The sequence below is a fragment of the Bufo bufo genome, chromosome 1 (assembly GCF_905171765.1).
Source record: "Bufo bufo chromosome 1, aBufBuf1.1, whole genome shotgun sequence".
NCBI classification, from domain to species: domain Eukaryota; kingdom Metazoa; phylum Chordata; class Amphibia; order Anura; family Bufonidae; genus Bufo; species Bufo bufo.
In genome coordinates this window covers 551516575-551541867 of record NC_053389.1, presented here as the reverse complement: position 1 = coordinate 551541867, position 25293 = coordinate 551516575, and the positions used below count along the sequence as shown (strand labels likewise).

The 25293-nt window shown below is 45.3% G+C and overlaps 1 protein-coding gene across 5 annotated transcripts in view; it reads left to right on the top strand.

Moving 5' to 3' along the window:
* The first annotated feature begins 2072 nt into the window (after nt 1–2072).
* Nucleotides 2073–25293, top strand: part of SRPK2 (SRSF protein kinase 2) — a 149488-nt gene continuing 126267 nt past the window's right edge. For 2 of the 5 annotated variants that reach the window (XM_040412672.1, XM_040412662.1), the window contains exon 1: nt 2073–2645. In XM_040412672.1, coding sequence (XP_040268606.1) covers nt 2608–2645 — 38 coding nt within the window. In that variant the 5' untranslated portion in view covers nt 2073–2607. The remainder of the gene's footprint in view (nt 2646–25293) is intronic. The other 3 variants (XM_040412654.1, XM_040412647.1, XM_040412639.1) reach the window with 3 other exon arrangements.

Below are 25293 nucleotides of genomic sequence, written 5' to 3'. Positions count from 1 at the left end.
ATAAGTATAATAAAAAATAAACATAACAGGACAGGTATCGCCCAAAATGTCCAAACTATTAAAATCTGACAATATTTACTTTGCATGATAAATGCCGAAACATTAAAAAAAAAATCCATGATTCACAATTTTTAGTTGGCTTGTAATCGATTTAAAAAAAAAAAGATCAAAAAGGCGTATGTACCTCAAAACAGTACCAATAAAAACTACAGTTCACCCCGTCAAAAAAAACAAGCTCTCAAACAGCTCTGTAGGCAGAAATAAAGAAAAAAAAAATTGGTGTCAGAAAATTAGCAATTCAAAGAAAATGTAAGTTTTAATTTTTATTTTTTATTTATTTATTTTTTGAAAGAATTAAAACATTACAATCTATACAAATTTGGTATTGTCCTAATCGTACTGATCCGCAGTATAAGGCCTCCTGTTCGTGTGCAGGAGGCCTAAGGATGTCATTTTTAGTGCATAATAAATGCTTTAATATCAAAACCCCAAAAAACTTAATGGAACTGTGGGTTTTTGTTTTGCAGTATCACCCCACAATTTTTATTTTTTTATTTTTGCCATTTTCCAATATGGTAAAGTAAAGGTTAATTTCCAAGCTCCTGAGATTGATGACCCATTCTTAGGCCTCCTGCACACAAAAGTGTGCGCCCTGTGGCCGTTCTGCGGCCCGCAATGCACTAACACCGACCATGGGGCAGCCGCAGCGGATCGCGGACCCATTCACTTTAATGGGTCCGCGTTCCGCAAAAAGATAGGACATGTTCTATCTTTTTGCGGAACGGAAGAATGGGACGAAACCCCATGGATGCACTGCGTAGTGCTTCCATGTGTTTCCATTCCGTGCTTCCGCATGTCAGTTTATGTGCATTTTCAGTGCAGATTTCACCTTTTGCAAAGAGAGAGATCTTGGGAAACCTGAGACAAAATCTGTGTAACAAATGCAGATTTAGTTCAGAAATGCAATTAAATCTGAGCAAAAGTCCACAAATCTTAAGGTACCGTACATCCCGTGTAGTGGCATTTTTCCTCACATTGGCATATTTAGTGGTGTTTTTTGAACGGTGTGTTTTTTGCAGTAAAAACGCCAGCATCAGATATTAGCTTGAAGGGCTATGGAAAGAATAAAACGTAAGACACACAAGTGCTTTTAGCTACTGGTGCTTTTAGTAATCGGGTGGCTTCTTGGAGTTCACGCTTCAGTTATTTCCATCAGTTAGTTTTCTTTCACACGAACGTGTGTCCCCCGTGGCCATGCTGCGATCCGCAAATTGCAGTCCGCAATGCACGGGCGCCGACTGTGGGCCAGCCGCATGCAGATCACAACCTCACTCCCTTGAATGGGGTCCGCGATCCATCCGTTTTGCAAAAAGATAGGACAAGTTCTATCTTTTTGCGGAATGGAAGCACGGAACGGAACCCCACGGATGCACTCCGTAGTTCCGTTCCGCACCGCATCTCCGGATTCGCGGACCAATTCAAGTGAATGTGTCCGCATCCGTGATGCGGAATGCACCGTATGCGGGCCGCGATATGGCCACGGGACACACGCGGTCGGGTGCGAGAGGCCTTATTGTGAGCCAAAACCAGTGGTGAAGCCTACACAGAGATCAGGTGTAATGGAAAGATCTGCTCCGCACCTGGTTTTGGCTCACAACAACTGACCAAATAACGGAAGCGTGAACTTGGCCTGGCGTTTTCACATCGCCTTCTCTATAGGGGAGAAATGGCATCAAGAAAAAACTAGAGGACAAGCATACTGTTTGATAAAAAAAACCCACCTGGTATAAAAACCACAAGAAAAGCTGCAGATGGCCATAACAAAGCATGTGGTTATTGTGGCGTTGTGTGTGTGTGTAAGGAGGCGATGTGCCATACTGTAACATGGAGGTAACCTTGAGATTTGTGGTGCTGATGATGAATGGTGCACAGGCTGGGCAGCCCAGTGCTGCCTGACAACATGTAAGCTGGGCTGGGCTCTGAGCACTCTGTGATGGTGTGAGGGGTGGTCACAGGAAATCTGGGAAGCGAGGACCACAGAATGCAGGGCTGCTGTGACATCTACATGTGAAGGCTTCCTCCATGGAGGAGTCGGCGTCCGATAACCTCCATCAAGGAGATTTGCTTTCTGGGACATGGTTCACGGGGCGACTGGACTGATTCTTCTCCAAATAGCATTTGGAAGAGGCGAGGGAGAGCTGACATGTCCCCTGCTCACAAGCACATCTCGCAGCACAGCCCTCTCATTCTGTGCTTGGGAACACCCCTGTGCTTGAGAGGAATGGTACTTCCTGCTTTCATAAACAGTCATGTGTACAGTTCAGCCAGGCCTGATGCCTCTGGAGCTTTCTTTTTCTGAAAGGCACCAGTGAATTGCCTTCCCGCTTCTGTTGGGTTTGTTTTTTTTTTTTTGTTTTGTTTTGTTTGTTTTTTTATTTTAATTTTTACATGTTCTATCTTCCGGCGCCGCCGATTTCATTGGCCTTCAGGATTACAGCCCGGCTCCTGGTTACACGTATCTTTTGTGCAAGTCAAGACACAGCAGACAATCCTGGTGGGGACTATTTTCTGATTTTTCAAGAAACCAAGTAGAAGATTGAGCTGCTGATGTCAGTTAACTCCGAGAAGTCGTCCTCTTCAGAAAGGTACAGCTCTGGCCGGCGGAATTTACCTTGCAGGGGCTTGCTGATGATGGGCACCTACCTGACGTTGGCAGGAATAAGCAGTATTGATTTGTGTTGAGCAGACGGCTCGTGCTTGTCAGTGAGAAATGAGGATTGGTCTAGTCCAGGTATGGGGATTTGTACGTGATTGGTATCCGTTGTGTGGTCGCCGACTGTCTTGGCTGCAGCCTCTGTCTGTCAGATGCTGAACTGAAGAATTCTTATAGAAAATGCAGGGAGTGCCATTACAGATTGCCTGGGTAGCTTCTATCTGGCCATGGGTGCCTACCTCAGCACGTACGTGATAAATCTTCTCCTGCTGAGACATTCCTCAGCCTGATCAGATGCTTGCGTTTGGAAAATACTTCATCTCCGTACGTATAGCGCCAATATTACCTCTTCTATCATACACATGCTGCAATACTTGTTGACCCTAAAAGTTTTCCTCAAAATTGGCATTCACCAGCAGCACAAATCAGATCTTGCCGGCATGATTATAATTCCAGAAGTTCCGTACTCCTAAAAATATCATTTTGGGTTCTGAATCGTACTTCAATTCTACATTGCCTCCCATTTATTCTGAATGTAGCTGCCCATAATTGATGGGTGTTTTCATGGGGGTTGCAAAGACTACGTCCACGGACAAGTATATATGGAATTTTTCCCACTAGTCTATACTAGAGAGAGACTAAGGCCTCACGGTGTCTGTACCCATGCTGCGAACCGCAAATCATTTGAATGGGGTCCATGATCCTCATCCGGCGGTCCGCACTACTTTTTTTGTGACGCGGAGGCACGGACAGGAAACCCACGGAAGCACTCCGTAGTGCAGCCATGGGCTTCCCGTTCGTGCCTCCGTTCCGCACCGTATCTTCTGGATTCAAGTCAATGAGTCCGCAGCCGTGATACGTCGTCCACACACGGCTGTTGCCCGTAGATTGCGGACCCCCTGTTTGCGGACTGCAATACAGACAAGGACATGCTACGCTAGTGTGCATGAGGCCTGAAGAGGTTGTCCTCGTCACTTAAAGGGGTTTTCCGAGTGTTTAAGGACCATGCCATTTTTCACCTTAAAGGGAACCTGTCCCCTCCAAAAACCATCCCAAGCCGGCAGCAGTACCTGAGAGTAGCCAGCAGCGTGTTTGTAACGATCATTTTCTTCCTGCAGGCAGATGAAGCAAAAGCTGTAAAACCGTTCTTTAATCCCCTGCCGGCGCGCTTCTCTAGTCAGACTTAAAGTCATGGGGCAGCGGCCTCCTTGCTTCAAGTCATGGTAACCACGCCCCCTTCGCTATGACTGACAGCCGGCAGTTTGGCAAAGCCAGCTGAACTGTCGTGCATAAGCGCTGTCAATCACAGCGAAGGGGCAGGGAAGGGGGCGTGGTTAGGGGATTAAAGATCGTTTTTACTGCTTTTGCTTCATCTGCCTGCACGAAGAAAATGATCGTTACAAACACGATGCTGGCTACTCTCAGGTACTGCTGCCGGCTTGGGATGGTTTTTGGAGGTGACAGGTTTAAGCACGCCACCGTTTGCCCACGGTGCTGTTTCTGTGGACCGCATAGCTGGCTGCCATGACTTTTTCCACTAGTCTATACTGGAGAGAGACTAAGGCCTTATGCACACGAACGTGTGATGTCCGTGCTGTGGTCCGCAGTGCATGGGCACTGGCCGTATGCCCGCCATCTGCAGACACGGACCCATCCACTTAAATGGGGTCCGTGATCCGCACCGCAAAATAGTGCTTCTGTGGGCTTCCGATCCTTGCCTTTTTTTTGTACCGCACCATATCTTCCAGATTGCAGACCCAGTCAAGTTAGTGTCAGCATCTGTGATATGGTGCCAACACAGCCGGTGCCTCTATATTGCGGATCCGCTGTTTGCAGGCCACAATAGGGGCATGGACCTTCTACAGTGGTCTGTATGAGGCCTTATGCAGTGCTCCGCCGAGTGCCACGGCCTCCTTGAAGCTTAACAATCAGCACGCCATCCGTTGGATAGCAATTGTGGATAGGTCATCAGTATTGAACGCTTGGAAAACCCCTTTAATCCTCTGCCTTTCCAAGGGCTGTTGCTTTGATCTTCCCTCTGCCTGCAGCAGTGAAGTAGCCATATACAGGACGTGACCACTGCAGCCATTCACTATGGAGGACTGGAGCTGCAGTGCTGTAAACCGCGGGGAACAAAGTGGTGATTATACAATCTTTTAATATTTTACCACATTTAGGCCCCTTTCACACGAGCCAGATTGGCTCCGGGTGCGTTCAGTGAAACTCGCACCATTTTGCAAGCAAGTTCAGTCAGTTTTGTCTGCGATTGCGTTCAGTTGTTCAGTTTTTTTTATCAGGCACGGTTGCAATGCGTTTTGATGTGTTTTTCCCGCACATGATAAAAAACTGAAGGTTTAAGAACAACATCTCTTGGCAATCATAAGTCAAAACGCATTGCATTGGCACTTGCTTCCGGATGCAATGCGTTTTTCACTGAAGCCCCATTCACTTCTATGGGGCCAGGGCTGCGTGAAAAACGCTGAATATAGAACATGCTGCGTTTTTCACGCAACGCAGAACTGATGCGTGAAAAAACACACTTATGTACACAGACCCATTGAAATGAATGGGTCAGGATTCAGTGCGGGTGCTATGCGTTTACATCATGCATCGCACCCGCGCGGAAAACTCGCTCATGTGAAAGGGGTCTTAGGGGCTTTGGGGAGCTTTTAAAATAAGATGGACAACCCCTTTAACCCCTTCTGACCAGCGCCGTAATAGTACATCTTTAAAGATGGCGCCCACTCCTGGGCGCCATAGCCGCAGGTGGCCGTCTGCGTCTTATAGCAGACACCTGCGGCTCATGTCCGCAACTGGCAGTAATGCCGATTGCGGACATTTAACCCCTCAGATGCCATGGTCAATCCTGACCACGCCATCTGAGAGCGCTGAAAACTGAGAGCCGTGTTTTCGGTGGTGCTCCGGCTCCCCCGTGTGGCGATCTGAGGGGCAGGAGCGTGTGTGTAGCAGCCCCTGTCTTTGTTAATGACAGGAGGCTGCTGCATAGTATTTCCTATGGAGCCCTTGCCTGTATTAGGGCTCCATAGGAAAGTAGTAAAATCATCATAGATTCCAATGCAAGTGCATTGTAGTCTATAATAATAGCAATCAGATGATTGATTGTTATAGTTCCCTATGGGAAGTATAAAAAAGTGTAAAAAATAAAGAAATAAAAAAACATAAATTCAAATCCACCCCCCTTTTCCCAAAATAAAAATAAAAGAAATAAAAAAAATTACACATCATGGGTGTCGTGATGTGCGAAAACACCCATAGTATAAAAATATATTCCCCATACAGCAAATAGCAAAATGGAAAAAAGGGTCAAAATGGGCGATTCACCTTTTTTGGTCGCTTCATTTTCTACAAAAAATTTAATAAAAAGTGATCAAACACACCCCAGAATGGTATCAATGAAAAGTTCAGATCGCCCTGCAAAAAATAAACCCCGATAAAGCTCCGTACACATACTTACAAAAAAGGTATAGGGGTCAAAATATGGTGACAAAAAATAAAACCATTTTTTTTTCTCACTTTTAATTTTTTTTATCACTATCAAAATGCAAGAAAAACTATACATATAAAGTATCGCCGGATTCGTACTGACCTGTAGAATAAAAGTAACTGGTCAGTTTTATCGCACATCGAACGTCGTAAATATATATTTCCTACTTCATCATATGCAATATTAAATGGTGGCGTTGGAAAGTACAACTCGTCCGGCAAAAAACAAGCTCTCATATGGCTCTGTGAAGAGACAAATAAAAAAAAGTTATGGCTCTGGGAAGGCAGGGAACACAAAACGCAAAAAAACTCTGGGGTAGAAAGGGTTAAGTTTAGAAAGCATTCTATTTTATATTCATTAGGCTCCAAACACACAGGAATTTGGCTACGGCATTTTTTTTTTGCACTGGTACAGAATAAGCACAAGAAGTTAATTTTTTTTCACCCACAGATTTTGCTAGTTTTTAATGCAGATTTTTCAGCATTTTTCTTTTTCTTAGTCAGCTAATTAACAAAAACGCCCCGAGAAAAGCACCTCTAAAATGATGTGTGAAAACATCATTACATTTGCTTTGCAGATATTTGCACGTCTCCTGATGTAGTGATGGGAACCACAGTGAAAGCATCCTTTGTTTACATTGCTGGCTGCATTCAGAGAACTGAAAATTGAGCACATTTAGAACAAAATTACATGTACCTCTGACACATGCCACTGCATAGGTGGAGAATGAATGGAGAGGTGGCCGTATGCATGTGGCTTTCCTATTTCACACTTAGCTTGGCTACCTACCATAGAAGTGAATGGAGAGCGCTGCCTCTCCAGCCTTTCTATGCCTGGATCCAGATCACCAGGCTTATCCCCATTCTGGATCTAGTTCTCATAGGTGGACATGCATAAATGTCTATGATAAAAAGAATCCTTTTAAGGAGTGTTCACACTTAGGCTACTTTCACATTAACGTTTTCAATTCCACTATTGAGATCCGTCATAGGATCTCTATAGCGGAAGAAAACGCTTCAGTTTTGTTCCCATTCATTGTCAATGGGGACAAAACTGAAGTGAACAAAACGAAATGCACCAAAATGCATTCCGTTCAGTTTGGTTGTGCTCCCATCGCGGACAGAATAAAGCTGCAAGCAGCGTTTTTCTGTCCGCGATGTGGTGCAGAGCAAGACAGATCCGTCCTGACACAATGTAAGTCAATGGGGACGGATCCGTTTTCTCTGACACAATAGAAAGCGGATCCGCCCCCCATTGACTTTCAATGGTGTTCATGACGGATCCGTCATGGCTATAGAAGACCTAATACAACTGGATCCGTTCATGACGGATGCATGCGGTTGTATTATGGTAACGGAAGTGTTTTTTTGCAGATCCATGACTGATCCGCAAAAAACGCTAATGTGAAAGTAGCCTTAGGCCTCATGCACACGACTGTTGCATGAGGCCGTTTTCTGTTTTTTTTCGTGGACCCATTGACTTTCAACGGGTCCGTGGAAAAATCGGAAAATGCAAAAAAATATGACCTGTCCTATTTTTTTGACGGACAGCGGTTCACGGACCCATTCAAGTCAATGGGTCCGTGAAAGAACACGGATGCACACAAGATTAGCATCCGCGTCTGTGATCCGTGGCCATAGGTTACTTTCATACAGACAGATCCGAAGATCCGTCTGCATAAAAGCTTTTTCTGAGCTGAGTTTTCACTTTGTGAAAACTCAGAACCGACAGTATATTCTAACACAGAGGCGTTTCCATAGTGATGGGACACTTCTAGTTACAATATACTACGAACTGTGTACATGACTGCCCCCTACTGCCTGGCAGCACCCGATCTCTTACAGGGGGCTGTGATCCGCACAATTAACCCCTCAGGTGCTGCAATATTAGAATCATCATACTTACCTGCTGCGATGTCTGTGACCGGCCGGGAGCTCCTCCTACTGGTAAGTGACAGGTCTGTGCGGCGCATTTCTTAATGATCTGTAACTTACCAGTAGGAGGAGCTCCCGGCCGGTCACAGACAGCGCAGCAGGTAAGTATGATGCTTCTAATATTGTAATATTGCTAAGTAACCATGGCAACCAGGCCTGCAGTAGCGTCCTGGTTGCCATGGTTACCGATCGGAGCCCCAGAGCGATTAAACTGGGACTCCGATCGGAATCTCCGCTGCCACCAATGATCGGGGGAGAGGGGAGGCCGCACACTGGCCACCAATGATATTAATACAATAGAGGGGGAGCAGGGGGGGGGGGGGGCGCACACTGGCCACCAATGATAATACAATAGAGGGAAGGGGGGGCCGACGGAGGCCGCACACTGGCCACCAATGAAATTACAATAGAGGGGGGCCGACGGAGGCCGCACACTGGCCACCAATGAAATTACAATAGAGGGGGGGGGGGCTGCACACTGGCCACCAATGATATTACAATAGAGGGGGGGGGGGCGGGGGGGCCGCACACTGGCCACCAATGATATTCAAACTGGGGAGGGAGGGGGTCTGCTGCCTGGCAGCCCCTAATCTCTTACAGGGGGCTATGATACGCACAATTAACCCCTTCAGGTGCCGCACCTGAAGGGTTAATTGTGCTGATCACAGCCACCTGTAAGAGATCAGGGGCTGCCAGGCAGCAGGGGGCAGTCATGTACACAGTTTGTAGTATATTCTAACTAGAAGCGTCCCCATCACTATGGCAGGGCTCGACAAATCCCAGGCGCCAGGTCGCCATGGCGACCAGGAATTTTGTCCTGGCGCTTGGGTATTTGTCAGCCCGTTTTCAAAGGTGCCCGGGCGATGGGTGCGGAGCTGCCGTTCTGTCCGGAGGCAGCACAGTCTGAAACAGCTCCGTCACAGCACACAATAGCAGAGACGCTGGCAGCAGGGAGGGGAGGGGCTCGGGAGGAGTGTAATCTGATCCTAGAGTGGAAGCTGCTTCTGCCAGCCCCTCCCCTCCCCGCCCACCAACCAATCAGAGCTGAGGCAAGGCAAGCACTAGCAGCTCTGAGCCCGAGTCACTGACACAAGTACAGGAGGGAGTCTAGAAAGAATCGAATGAGTCTCAGGTTAAAAGAATCTAAAGATCCGATTAGTTAGAGACTCATTCGATTCTTTGAGTTAAAAGAACAGTCAGTCAGACTCTAGAACAGGTTACACTGAGGCTGTCCTGATGCTTTTGCAGTAGTGATAAGACTAGGGACAGGAGCAGAGAGATAAGAGAAGTGACAGGACACAGTTTAGATTACAGTTTGAATTAACCCTTTAGGATCAAATTGGCTTCTCAAGGAGATCTATATGTTAAAGGCATCCCTTCTTCTGTCTCATTCAGTAGCTATAGAACTAAGGGTACTTTCACACTTGCGGCAGGATGGATCCGGCAGGCTGTTCACCCTGTCGGATCCGTCCTTCCGCTGTTTCGCCGGACCACCGCTCCATCCCCATTGACTATAATGGGGGCAGAGCTCTGGCGCAGCACGGCAGTGCATGGTGAAAGGCCGCCGGACTAAAAGTCCTGCATGTCCAACTTTTTAGTCCGGCGGCCTCTCACCGCGAACTGCCATGTTGCGCCGGAGCTCTACCCCCGTCCCCATTATAGTCAATAGGGTCGGGGATGGAGCGGCGGTATATGTAACATGGTATACAGCATTATTGGGGGGGGCTCTATGGAGAAGTGGGGGGGGGGGCACTATGGGGGCACCTACTAGGGGCTTTATGACGCGGCTCCGCCTGGCTCCTAACTTTTTTAGCTGGCTCCTAGATTCCAAGGAAATTTGTCAAGCCCTGCACTATGGGAACGCCTCTGTGTTAGAATATACTGTCGGATCTGAGTTTCACGATGTAACTCAAATCCGATGGTATATTCTAACATAGAGGCGTTCCCATGGTGATGGGGACGCTTCAAGTTAAAATATACCATCGGATTGGAGAAAACTCCGATCCGATGGTATATTAACTCCTGACTTTACATTGAAAGTCAATGGGGGACGGATCCGTTTGAAATTGCACCATATTGTGTCAACGTCAAACGGATCCGTCCCCATTGACTTGCATTGTAATTCAGGACGGATCCGTTTGGCTCCGCACGGCCAGGCGGACACCAAAACGACATTTTTTTCATGTCCGTGGATCCTCCAAAAATCAAGGAAGACCCACGGACGAAAAAACGGTCACGGATCACGGAAAAACGGAAAACGGTCGTGTGGATAAGGCCTAAAGAAAATACTTAAATGGGTTGTCCAGAATTAGAAAAAACATGGCTGCTTTTTTCCAAAAACCGCACCACCGCAATCCACAGCCACCATGTTTTTCTAATCCTTGACAAGCCCTTTAAACTGCTCCTTCCTGCTGGATCCACTTCTGGCTTTGGCTTTAAAAAAAAAATTAAAAAATGCCACAAAAATCCTAATCTTAAGAATATCACAGGTGACCATATGAAATGTGATACTTTTTTTAAATAATATTTTAATATAAAAATATGCCATAGCTAGAAATATTATAGTATAGGGTCATCTCTGTATTGGAAACTGTTTACATGACACATGGGTTTTTAGGCCACATGCACATGGTGCAAATTACAGGCAGATTTTCAGGTGGATAGTTGTAATACAGTACCAGCTAAGTAGATGAGTTTTTCTAAATGTCCTACACACTGCAGAAATTTTCTTTGCGGACATTGAGCTGTGGTGTGGATTAATGCGGATTTTATCAATTGTGCAGATTTTTAGTCCAGATTTCACCCTTTGCGATGCAACCGCTATTTGTTTCATTTTTGTACTTCTGTTATATTTGTGATAGGTGGACCTATAATCAGGGCTGTGGAGTCGGAGTCGGGGGAAATTTTGGGTACCTGGAGTCGGAGTCGGCAAACAATGCACCGACTCCGACTCCTACTAAATTTAGATTGGAATAAAAAAAAAAAAAAGCAAGTTTAAATGTCCCAATTCACAAAAAGTTATAGTTAATGACTTCTCTACTGTAAGAATAAAGACCAATGCATGCAGTGCCTCACGTAACCGCAAAGCGAACACGTTAAGTGACCATGAAGAAGCATGCTTTTCATGTGCTTCACTATATGGCACGCAACGCACAATTAGGAGCTGCAATACTTATACTTTCCATAGTGTTGTGTTCTGCTTTTACAGGAAACCAGCGTCCATGTGTAACCTAGCCTCTCACTGATAAGGGATTAAATAAATATGTTTTTTGCAGGACTAGAGACACTTGTATAAGTGAAGGGAATGGAGGGCCAATAGTTCAAGACTGAAGCTGTAAACCATTGGAAAAACTGCTGTCATTTAGCTAAGGCTATAAAAACTTGTAAACTCCGATTGTTAGCTTAAACTTTAAACATGACTATGGGATTCTCCTAGGAAAATCATGTTTTAGAATAAAAAAAAATGAATAAAACTTTGTTTTCATTGTGTTTGTCTTTTGCTTAAACTGTGCAATACAGTAGACTGTTGGCTTCCCAGCCAGTAGTCCTGTGGTAGGTTGCGTTTCTTTCCCTCAAGGAATGTATAAAATACATTCGCATATTAATACAGAGGAGTCGGAGTCGGGGAGTCGGAGTCGGAACATTTATCTACCGACTCCACAGCCCTGCCTATAATAGTCTTCAATATTGATTGAATGGGGGTCTTTTTACATGGATGGATGATTTAGAACGAAACAGACGCACTCGATAACTTCCTGATCATCAGCAGAGATGAGAGCTACATTTACATGCTGCAATCACCTCCACTGTATGGACATCAGTGATTGCTACAGCCATTGTCTGTCCCCATAGGAAATAATTGATCCTGCGCAGCAGATCGTTGTTTAAACAGTAAAGTCTGTTCCTTAGGAACAATAATTTTTTGTGCCGGCAGAACAACATGATCACCCGATAAATTAGTGGGTTTGCTCGTTTATCGGATGATCGCTAACACTACAGGAACTGCAGTGGTGAGCAGGTGTAATTACAAGTATGGCGTCCCCATTCCCTTCAATAGGACGGCTCTGTCCAAGTGAATCCTACAGAACCATCCCATAGAAGTGAATGGGGACGCCATACTTGTAATTACACCTGCTCACCACTACAGTTGCTGTGGCGAGCAGATAAACAGATCAGAAAAGGCAGCGCTCATACGAGCGCTGCCTTCTCTTCAGACAGCTGAAGAGAAGGCAGTAATAGGTCATCGATAGTAAAAACGGACAACCTCTCACGTTTGTTTCAAGTAGTTATCACTTAATGATTGGTAAAAGTAGAGAAAAGGCAACACATACTGTGGCCGTTGTCACGCCTGACTATGTAATTTAGGGTGGACGAAACTGTTGTCATGGCAACTGAAAGATATGTCTAAAGATATGTCTTTATCATCCCTGTAGGCATTCAGCAGCCAAGACCTTACATCTACTAATGAATTAATGGAACCAGGCGATCACTCCCAGCATCCCATTCTGTCTTTTGCAGCAAAAGAGAAAACAGCGGCGGTAAAAATTTTGTAGAGATCAGTGGAGAACAGGAATCTACAGGCAAACACTTCCTGCTTGTAGCTTCTTACTAACAGAGGATGCAGTGCAAGGACGTAGACGTGGGTCACTGTGAGGGCACCATAGTTGCTGTCCGTGTGCCTTCCACAATTTTTTTTCTTTTTGCAGACTCATTGACTTCAATAAGTCCGTGGCTCACATCTTGCAGGAACAGACATACGGATGCGGAAAGCACATGGATGATGTGCCTCACTATGAAGCACTGCACTGTGCTGTAACTTCTCAGAGGTCACTATGGGTACTGGAAATGTGGTGGGCGCGCTCTTTGTGGAGTGGACAAATAAATCAACCTGCTTCTGGGAAATGGATTCGGGCCATGGCAGCCTTCATCTCTCTTCTCTTAGGCCTCTTTCACACGAGCGTGTCCGGATAAGGTCCGGATGCGTTACGGCAAACCCGAGCGAGTAGGTACCCAATTGCAGTCAGTTTTGACTGCGATTGCGTTCCGTTGTTCAGTTTTTATTGCGCGGGTGCAATGCGTTTTGCACGCGCGTGATAAAAAACTGACTGTGGTACCCAGACCCGAACTTCTTCACAGAAGTTCAGGTTTGGGTTCAAGGTTGTGTAGATTGTGTTATTTCCCCTTATAACATTGTTATAAGGGAAAATAATAGCATTCTGAATACAGAATGCATAGTACAATAGGGCTGGAGGGGTTAAAAAAAAATGTAAAAATTATTTTACTCACCTTAATCCACTTGTTTGCGCAGCCGGCATCTCTTCTGTCTTCTTCTTTGAGGAATAGGACCTTTTTGATGATGTCACTGCGCTCATCACATGGTCCGTCACATGATCCATCACCATGGTAATGAAATAATTTTTTTAATAATTTTTTTTTTTTAACCCCTCCAGCCCTATTGTACTACGCATTCTGTATTCAGAATGCTATTATTTTCCCTTATGACCATGTTATAAGGGAAAATAATAAAGATTGGGTCCCCATCCTGATCGTCTCCTAGCAACCGAGCGTGAAAATTGCACCGCATCCGCACTTGCTTGCGTGAAAAACGCACACTATAGAACATGTTGCGATTTTCACGTAACGCAAAAGTGATGCATGAAAATCACCGCTCATGTGCACAGCCCCATAGAATTGAATGGGTCCGGATTCAGTGCGGGTGCAATGCGTTCACCTCACGATTTTAATATGCAGAAACGTTCTGCTTTTAATTTTAGGCATTTTTATTCATTTACATATACTAATATAGTAACATAGTATATAAGGCCGAAAAAAGACATCTGTCCATCCAATTCAGCCTGTTATCCTGCAAGTTGATCCAGAGGAAGGCAAAAAAAACCTGTGAGGTAGAAGCCAATCTTCTCCTATTAAGGGGAAAGAAAATTCCTTCCCGACTCCAATCAGGCAATCAGAATAACTCCCTGGATCAACGACCCCTCTCTAGTAGCTATAGCCTGTAATATTATTACACTCCAGAAACACATCCAGGCCCCTCTTGAATCCCTTTATTGTACTCACCATCACCACCTCCTCAGGCAGAGAGTTCCATAGTTTCACTGCTCTTACCGTAAAGAATCCTCTTCTCTGTTTGTGTACAAACCTTCTTTCCTCCAAACGCAGAGGATGTCCCCTCGTCACAGTCACAGTCCTGGAGATAAATAGATGATGGGATAGATCTCTGTACTGACCCCTGATATATTTATACATAGTAATTAGATCTCCCCTCAGTCGTCTTTTCACTAAAGTGAATAACCCTAATGTTGATGATCTTTCAGGGTACTGTAGTCCCTCCATTCCAGTTATTTCTTTTAGTTGCCCTCCTCTGGACCTTCTCCGGCTCTTCTATGTCTGCCTTGTTCACAGGAGCCCAGAACTGTACACAGTACTCCATGTGTGGTCTGACTAATGATTTGTAAAGTGGTAGGACTATGTTCTTATCACGGGAATCTATGTCCCTTTTGATGCAACCCATTATCTTATTGGCCTTGGCAGCAGCTGCCTGACATTGGTTTTTACAGCTTAGTTTGCTGTTCACTAAAATTCCTTTTCCATGTCAGTGTTAGGGTACTTTCACACTAGCGTTTTTCTTTTCCGGCACTGAGTTCCGTCAAAAGGGCTCAATTCTGGAAAAGAGCTGATCAGGTATATCCCCATGCATTCTGAATGGAGAGTTATCCGTTCAGGATGCATAAGGATGTCTTCAGTTCAGTCATTTTGACCAGGCAAAAGATAAAACAGCAGCATGCTACGGTTTTATCTCCGGCCCAAAAAAACTGAAGTCTTGCCTTAATGCCGGATCTGTCATTTTTTTTCCATAGGAATGTATTATAGCATTCAAAATACCGGAATGCCGGATCCATCCTTCCAGTCTGCGCATGCGCACACTGAAAAAAGGTGAAATAAATAAATGCCGGATCCGTTTTGCTGGATGACACCGGAAAGACGGATCCGGCATTTCAATGCATTTTTCTGACTGAATAGCCATTTTTAAGACTGATCAGGGTCCTGATCAGTCTTACAAATGCCATCAGTTGGCATACATTTTGCCGCATCCGGCAGGCAGTTCCGGCGACGGAACTGCTTGCTGGATCACTCTGCCGCAAGTGTGAAAGTAGCCTAAACCAGTGTTTTGCCATTTAGTATGTACGGGTGACTTGCATTATTCCTACCCATGTGCATAACCTTACATTTGTCAGTGTTAAACCTCTGCCACTTCTCTGCCCAAGCCTCAAATCGATCCAGATCCCTCTGTAGCAGTATAATGTCCTCTTCCGTGTCAATTAGTTTACACAATTTAGTGTCCTCTGCAAAAATTTATATTTTACTGTGCAAGCCTTCTACAAGATCATTAGTTAATATTTTGAAGAGGATAAGGCCCAGTACTGACCCCTGAGGTACACCGCTAGTGACAGTGACCCAATCTGAGTGTGTACCATTAATAACCACCCTGTTTTCTATCACTCAGCCAGTTATTTACCCACATACAGACGTTTTCTCCCAGTCCGAGCATTCTCATTTAATATACTAACCTTTTGTGTGATACAGTGTCAAATGCTTTGGAGAAGTCCAGATATACGACATCTATTGATTCGCCGCTGTCAAGTCTAGAACTTACCTCCTCATAGAAACTGATTAAATTAGTTTGACTTGACCGATCCCTCATGAAGCCATGCTGATATGGCGTTATTTGCTTATTTTCATTGAGGTACTCCAAGATGGCATCTCTTAGAAAACCTTCAAACAGTTTACCCACAACAGATATTAAACTTACCGGCCTATAGTTTCCAGGCTCTGTTTTTGGATCCTTTTTGAATATTTGCACCACATTTGCTTTGCGCCAATCCTGTGGGACATTCCCTGTCAGTATAGAGTCCTTAAATATCAGAAATAAGGGTCTGGCTAAGACATTACTTAATTCTCTTAGGATACGGGGTTGTATGCGATCTGGTCCTGGCGATTGGCGATTTGTCTATTTTAATCTTTTTAAGTCGCTGTTGTACTTCTTCCTGGGTCAGACAGGACACTTTTAATGGGGAATTTACTTTTACATTCTGCATTTCATCTGACCGTTTATTTTCTTCAGTGAATACAGTGGAGAAAAAAAATATTTAATAGCTTTGCTTTCTCCTTATCGCTCTCTGCAACTCTCCCTTCATTACTCTGTTGGGTGCAGACACCTTCAGATTTATACTTTTTACCATTTTTAAAATTGAAGAACATTTTAGGGTTAATTTTACTCTTTGGCAATTAATCTCTCGGTCTTCAGTTTGGCTGCTTTTATTTTATTTTTTTACATGTTCTATTTTTTTTCTTTTATAGTTTTTCAGTGCTTACTCGCTACCCTCCTGTTTTAGTGATTTAAAAGCTTTATTTTTGTCATTTATTGCTTTCTTTACAGTTCTATTTATCCACATTGGTTTCTTATTGTTCCTTAACCTTTTATTCATAGAAACATAGAATGTGTCGGCAGATAAGAACCATTTGGCCCATCTAGTCTGCCCAATATACTGAATACTATGGATAGCCCCCGGCCCTATCTTATATGAAGGATGGCCTTATGCCTATCCCATGCATGCTTAAACCCCTTCACTGTATTTGCAGCTACCACTTCTGCAGGAAGGCTATTCCATGCATCCACTACTCTCTCAGTAAAGTAATACTTCCTTATATTACTTTTAAACCTTTGCCCCTCTAATTTAAAACTGTGTCCTCTTGTGGTAGTTTTTCTTCTTTTAAATATGCTCTCTTCCTTTACCGAGTTGATTCCCTTTATGTATTTAAAAGTTTCTATCATATCCCCTCTGTCTCTTCTTTCTTCCAAGCTATACATATTAAGGTCCTTTAACCTTTCCTGGTAAGTTTTATCCTGCAATCCATGTACTAGTTTAGTAGCTCTTCTCTGAACTCTCTCTAGAGTATCTATATCCTTCTGGAGATATGGCCTCCAGTACTGCGCACAATACTCCAAGTGAGGTCTCACCAGTGTTCTGTACAGCGGCATAAGCACTTCACTCTTTCTACTGCTTATACCTCTCCCTATACATCCAAGCATTCTGCTGGCATTTCGTGCTGCTCTATTACATTGTCTTCCCACCTTTAAGTCTTCTGAAATAATTACTCCTAAATCCCTTTCCTCAGATACTGAGGTCAGGACTGTGTCAAATATTCTATATTGTGCCCTTGGGTTTTTACGCCCCAGGTGCATTATCTTGCACTTATCCACATTAAATTCCATTAAGGTATGTACCGCTCACAATGAGATTTTAGGATGCTTTTAAAAATATCCCATTTTGTAGCTGTGTTTTTATTTTTGAGGACTTTTGCCTATGGCCTCTCTTAGTTGGCTAAACTTTGCTTTTTTGAAGTTTGGTATTTTTGTGCCTCCCTGAAGAAACACTCTTTTGAATGATAATTGGAAGGTTATTACTTTACGGTCACTATTTCCCAGGTGTCCCCCAACCTGCACATCTGTTGTTCTGTCAGGTCTATTGGTTAATGGTATTATACGAAGTCCAGAATGGTCGTCCCTCTAGTCTGGTCCTGAACCATTTGGGAAAGGTAATTGTCTTTGGTTTTTGCCAAGAACCTGTCTCCTTTATGAGATATACAAGTTTCAGTTTCCCAATCTATATCTGGGTAGATGAAGTCCCCCATAATAACCATCTCATTATGATTTGCCGCCTCGTCTATCTTTAGTAGTAGATTTTCTGTGGACTCTGGTATATTAGGTGGTTTATAGTAAACTCCTATTAGTAATTTATTGTTGTTTTTAGCTCCATGTATCTCTACCCACAGTGACTCCACATGTTCATGTCCCTCACTTATATATTCCCGAAGTGTGGGCTTTAGACAGGACTTTACATAAAGGCAGACCCCTCCCCCTCTCCGGTTTTGACGATCCTTTCTAAACAGACTGTAACCTTGTACATTAACTGCCCAGTCATAGCTATCATCCAGCCATGTCTCAGTTATTCCCACTATGTCATAGTTCTCCTCACACATCACTAATTCCAGTTCACCAGTTTTATTAGTTAGGCTTATGGCATTAGTATACATACATTTAACCCCTTAAGGACTCAGCCCTATTTCACCATAAGGACCTGGCCATTTTTTGCAAATCTGACCAGTATCACTTTAAGTGCTGATAACTTTAAAACGATTTGACTTACCCAGGCCGTTCTGAGATAATTTTTTCGTCACATATTGTACTTCATTCTATTTTCATATAGTGCAATACTACTAGTTGCCTTCTCTTGACATGTGTATATTGATCATTGACATTAAAATATAGCTTTTATTACTAACTGATTAAAATGAAAATGAAAATGAACTACCTAACCTAATGTTAAAACTATCTAATAGAGCCTCTGATAAGCCGTTTTTTTATATATTAGCTGTGCTATTATAGTAGTGGCCTGGTGGCGGCGCGCTTGCTCCAGTTGCCACTCGATGATACTATGCGGAGTCTATATTTAGAACGGTCAGAGGTCTATTATAGCCTAAAAACTTATACACTGCCCCCCGACATGTTTCGCCATATACATGGCGTCTTCAGGGGCACGGGCAGTCATATTGTACTTCATAACACTGCTAAAATTAGCTAAAAAAAAATATCACATTTATATTAAAAAAAATACCAAATTTACCAATTCTTTTTTTTTTTAAATTGCAATTTTCCAAGTTTCAATTTCTCTACTTCTATAATACATAGTAATACCTCCAAAAATAGTTATTACTTTACATTCCCCATATGTCTACTTCATGTTTGGATAATTTTGGGAATGATATTTTATTTTTTGGGGATGTTACAAGGCTTAGAAGTTTAGAAGCAAATCTTGAAATTTTTCAGAAATTTGCAAAAACCCAATTTTTAGGGACCAGTTCAGGTCTGAAGTCACTTTGCGAGGCTTACATAATAGAAACCACTCAAAAATGACCCCATTCTATAAACTACACCCCCTCAAGGTATTCAAAACTGATTTTACAAACGTCGTTAACCCTTTAGGTGTTCCACAAGAATTAATGGAAAATAGAGATACAATTTCAAAATTTCACTTTTTTGGCAGATTTTCCATTTTAATATTTTTTTTCCAGTTACAAAGCAAGGGTTAACAGCCAAACCAAACTCAATATTTATGGCCCTGATTCTGTAGTTTACAGAAACACCCCATATATGGTAGTAAACTACTGTACGGTCACACGGCAGGGCACAGAAGGAAAGGAATGCCATACGGTTTTTGGAAGGCAGATTTTGCTGGACTGTTTTTTTTGACACCATGTCCCATTTGAAGCCCCCCTGATGCACCCCTAGAGTAGAAACTCCAAAAAAGTGGCCCCATTTTAGAAACTACGGGACAGGGTGGCAGTATTGTTGGTACTAGTTTAGGGTACATATGATTTTTGGTTGCTCTATATTACACTTTTTGTGGGGCAAGATAACAAGAAATAGCTGTGTTGGCACCGTTTTTATTTTTTTTGTTATTTACAACATTCATCTGACAGGTTAGATCATGTGATATTTTTATAGACCAGGTTGTCACGGATGCGGTGATACCTAATATGTATACTTTTTATTTTTTTTGTAAGTTTTACACAATGATTTCATTTTTGAAGCAAAAAAGATCATGTTTTAGTGTTTCCATAGTCTGAGACCATAGGGTATGATTTTTGCGGGATGAGATGACTGTTTTATTGGCACTATTTTGGGGTGCGTGTGACTTTTTAATCGCTTGCTATTACACTTTTTGTGATGTAAGGTGACAAAAAATGGTTTATTTAGCACAGTTTTTATTTTTTACGGTGTTCATCTGAGGGGTTAGGTCATGTGATATTTTTATAGAGCCGGTCGATACGGACGCGGCGATACCAAATATGTATACTTTTTATTTTATTTATGTAAGTTTTACACAATAACAGCTTTTTTAAAACAAAAAAATTTATGTTTTAGTGTCTCCATATTCTGAGCCATAGTTTTTTTATTTTTTGGGCGATTGTCTCAGGGGCAATTTTTTTGCGGGATGAGGTGACGGTTAGATTTGTACTAGTTTGGTGGGCAAACGCCTTTTTGATCGCTTGCTGTTGTACTTTTTGTGATGTAAGGTGACCAAAAAATTGTTTATTTAGCACAATTTTTATTTTTAATTTTTACGGTGTTCATCTGAGGGGTTAGGTCATGTGATATGTTTATAGAGCCGGTCGATACGGACGCGGCGATACCTAATATGTATACTCTCTCCCCCCCTCCCCCCCCCCCCCCTTTTTTTTCAATTTTTTTAACTTTATCTGGGGAAAATTACGTTTTTGTCCCTCCCTCTCCACTGTGACGCGGCCGCCACTACCACCAATGGGGAGATAGCAGGGAGGAGGAGGGGAGGAACTGTCGCCACTGCGCCACCAATGAATGTAAAATGTATGAATGTATTGGCAGCGGTGTCACAGACCCGGCACCCGGCCTCAATAACAGGGCATGCGATACGCGGCAATTAACCCCTCAGGTGCCACAGATCGCATGCCCTGTTATTGAGGCCGGGTGCTGGGTCTGTGATACCGCTGCAGACAATTGTATAAAGGAGTTAAAGAGGACCTTTCATGGGTCCAAAGAATATGAACTTAGTAGCAGGCTGCATAGAGTGGCGCCCAGGGATCTAAGTGCACTTACTATTATTCCTGGGCGCTGCTCCGTACGTCCGCTGTGGCCCCCGGTATTTTCAACATTCAGAGCAAGGAGGAGGAGACGCCAGTGTCTCTCCGTCTCCATGACAGCAGCGCTGTCCAATCACAGCTCAGAGCGAGGGAGTTTTTTTTCCTCCCTGGCTCTGAGCTCTGTGCTGTGATTGGACAGCGCTGCTGTCATGGAGACGGAGATACACTGGCGTCTCCTCCTCCTTGCTCTGAATGTTGAAAATACCGGGGGGCCCAGTGAACGTACGGAGCGGCGCCCAGGAATAATAGTAAGTGCACTTAGATCCCTGGGCGCCGCTCTATACTCTTTACATCTAAAATTTACAAACCATAAAGAATAAACATATTACATATCGCCACGTCCCAAAAAGTATGAGCTATTAAAATATTAAAAAATATTTCCGCTCGGTGAAGTCCGTAACAGAAAAAAAAAAAAATAATCCACGCAATTCGCCATTTTTAGTCACCTTGTCCCTCAGAAGATGTCCCTGGATGTGAGAGGTATGTGGTGCTGTTTTCTCCTATATGTAGTGCTGGCTCACTACTGTGACCTCCCTCTCATCTTCTCAAAGTCTTTTTTTTTAATTAAATGCATTTAAAATTTGTCAACTAAAAATTTTTATTTGGCTCCTAAATTTTTTAGTTTAGGAGCCAATGGCTCCTGGTCATTTTTTTTTTTTTTTGTCTGGAGCACTGCCATCCAATCCTCCCTTTTCCAGCGTCCTGCCACTACGGTGCCAGTAGCTGAAGGGGTGACCCTGCTGGACCAAAGGAGGGGTGAAGATGGCAGCAGAGAAGAGAGGTGAGTACACGGGACTAGGTGAGTATGTTTGACCCTCTTGGTTGGTCTCCCCCTCCCTCGTGGTGGCAATAGTCTGTGAACAGGCAGGACTTCAGCAGAGCCCAGCATCTGCAGCCATTCCGGCACCCCTGAAGTATTCCCCTCTGGCACAGGCCAATTGGTTGATGATTGATTGGAGGACAATAGGGGGTTAATGGTGTGCTGTATGCATTCTGGCGCGAATTAGGACTTGCCGTATTTCCGTATTAATATGCAGGGAGCGGAGCGCAGCTCCCACTCCCCTACAAGGCGGCATCTACCCTTCGGGATCTGACGCCGGGTTAACCCTCCTAGCCCTCCCTCACTCTTGGTGGTGATTAATATTCAACAATCAGGGACATACTTATGCCCTGAAACAATTTCCAGGACCACCCTGTCTGCCTGAGGCCATCACCAGCTCCTCTCAAGCCATCAGCACCCCTCCTGTCATTCCCTTCACTCCTTTTGTTGTCAAGAAGAGACATCGGCACATGGGGGGTTAATACGCCCCCCGGAGCGCACATGCAGGGAGGGTAGCGCAGGAGGCTTCTGCTCCCCTCCACCCTCCAGAGTTGGATCGATAAGGGCCGGCGCCGTCCACTATTGCGGCACCTACCTCATTGCCACCCCCTTCGGGAGCGGACGCCGGTCGCGCCGCTCCGGAGGGGGTTAACTGCATAAGTTCGGCCGGCACCGCTTCGGTGCTCCGGCCGCGATATTATTTGCCCGGCCCGCACAGGGTGCAACCCCCCGTCCGTTGCCGGTTGGGCGCATTCAACTGCTGCCCTGTTAATGCGACTCAGGTCCCTCTGCGCTCCGCTGTCCCTAATGCATAGTCCCGACCTCCCCCGCTGCAGACCAGGAACACGCACCGACGTACACACGGGGAAGGGAGCGAAGGAGGCTCTCCCCTGTGATCTGCTGTTGTCAGGTCTCTTAGGGGGTTAATAACTTTCCTGACAGGAGTGGGGGGTACGCTCTGGCACAAATCCTTCCCGCCACCACCACCACCCCCCAGAAGCCGCTGGGCCCCGCCCCCTCCAGGACACCTTAACCCTTTCTGGCCAGCCACTGAGGGCCAGCATCAGATTATTCTGAGGATTCTATCTCAGTACAGGTGCTTCCATGTTATATAATTAACCCCTTCCTGCCCCTCTGCCCACTTGATGTTGGGCATCCAAGTTTTATAAAAAAAAAAATGTGCATTCATACGGGCCCCCCTCAGCCTCATTACCGCAAGAACACCCTGTCTTTGGGTACCAGGCTGGGCCCGTGTCCTATAGCGGAAAAAGGAGGACATCTCATAGTTCTCAATCCCCCTCCTGGGTCGTTGGTTGATATTCCTCCACCTGTGCATATCCAGGGAGGACAGCTGAAGTATTCCCAATCCACCCTCTGGTCGTGTGGTTGATAGTCTCCAGTGTAGGACCTCTGGATTCCCAATCCGTCCTCCAGGGGCCGTTTGGTTGATAATTCTCCAGCGCACTCCAGTATAGGATCTCTGGATTCCCAATCCGTCCTCCGGGGCCGTTTGGTTGATAATTCTCCAGCGCACTCCAGTACAGGATCTCTGGATTCCCAATCCGTCCTCCGGGGCCGTTTGGTTGATAATTCGCCACCAGCGTGATCCGGTGCAGAACCTCTAAAAATTCCCATTCCACCCTCCGGGGTCGTCTGGTTGATAAAATCTGCCTGCGCCATCCAGCGCAGACCCTCTGGAAGTTCCCATTCCATCCTCCGGGGTCATCTGGTTGATAATCCTCCACCTGCACAATCCAATGGTGGACCTCTGGATCTTCCCAATCACCCTCCCGGGTCGTTTGGTTGATTACCTCCGCCTGCGCACTACAATGGTGGATCTCTGGACTTCCCAATCTCCCTCCGGGGTCGTTTGGTTGGTTAAGCACGGGCTGCGCAATCCGGTGAGTGTACCTTTAGAAGTTCCAATTCCACTCCCGGGAAGTTAGTTTGGTTGATAGCTCCCACCGGCGAGCCTGCGACTGCCATGGACAAGATTCTGAGAGTTAAGACTGCACACAATGGGCCAGAGCAGGATATTTTCCTCCTCGGTCACCTCCACACCCCCACCCTTCCTCCCTAGGGTCACGTTCAGTCGCACCCTCCTCTCCCTGGAGAGGTGCGGTCCGAAGGGGGGGATCAGTGGTTCGGTCTCTGCCGTGATTCCGGTGCGATGTTCCAAGATGGCCTCCGAGGTAGACAGCAGTACTTGTCGTATGCATTACCCCCTTCCTTGGGCGGAGTATTGCACTACTACTGGATGCAATACTCCCTTGGATATTACCTACCTCCATTGGGGTCTAACCGCACTAGAACTGTTTCAGTGCCGGCAGTAAGCGTTCCCCTTTTGATAGGTGGCGGAACTGCATTCCCACTGGGGTCAGTACTTACTGTTTGCATTAGCCTCTTCCATAGGTGGCGCTATGGCATTATCCCTGGTTCAGTGTTTACTGTATGTCTTACCCCCTCACGTAGGTGGTGTATTGATACGGGACTCTCCATATGCCTTGCCCTTTCCGAAAGAAGTGTACTCTCTCTACTTGGATAATTGCAACATTGCCCCTTCCACTATCGTGGGGAATGAGTACACATCTTGGATGTTGCACTTCAACTACGCCACGGCTATAGATGCCTAAGCTTCTTTTACAAGTGGGCCGTGATACTGTGGCTGTTTCCACGTTGTGTCCTTTTCCATTAGTGCCGGTTTGGGGCAGAAATATGATCACCTCTCTCTTCAGGGGGTTGCCCAGCGTCACTCATGTGTCCTAGCGTCCCTATATCCATGGTCCTCCACTGTTCCAATATGTTATCCACCATTCCTGATGTGGGAAGTGGTTGTGCTGGCGCTCTGGTTTGACTTTGCAGCGTGTTCTCAGCTGGTTCGGTTTTTACGCTGGCACTAGCGTTCGCAGTCGCTGCAGTGTGGCATCCCCTCAGGTAAGGGTTCCACCCTGAAGCTGGCTTGGCGGTTGTTCCTGTTCGACGCCCTTCCCAGGTGGAGTGTTTAAGGTTAGCTCTCCTTCCCTGAGGCAGTATGGTACCATGGCTTCTATCGGGTTCCTCTAGTCTGCCCCCTCAGTTTGTGCTGGCGGGGCACGCTGCGGCTCCTACGGTACGGGGGTCCTGGAGTAGCCATTACATACTCTGGCTCTTCCTGCACGGCTCTTTCGTCAGGTGACGGATTCTTCTAACGCCGAATTCGGTGGCGTACGCTGCATGGCCTCCTCCTTAGGCGGAGTATGGAACCGCCACTCATCAGGTGGCTACTTCTGTGTAGCGCCTGTCTCAGATGGTGAATGGGCTTTGCCCTGCCCCCTTTTCCTTCTGTTTCTTCTTTCTCTGGCTCAGGGTCTCGTCTCGTTCCGGACTGACTGTTGGGCTGTGACGTTTTTCCACATTCTCCTTCTACAGGTGAAGCCTACCCGTTGGTTCTGGGTGTCCTACCCGGATCTACAACTACCTCTCAAGACTTGACTACTGACTGCCATGTCAGTCCGATGGTAGTCATGCCTTTTCACTGCACTTTCCGTGGCTAGACTACGAGACTCACCACGCCAGGCGGAGC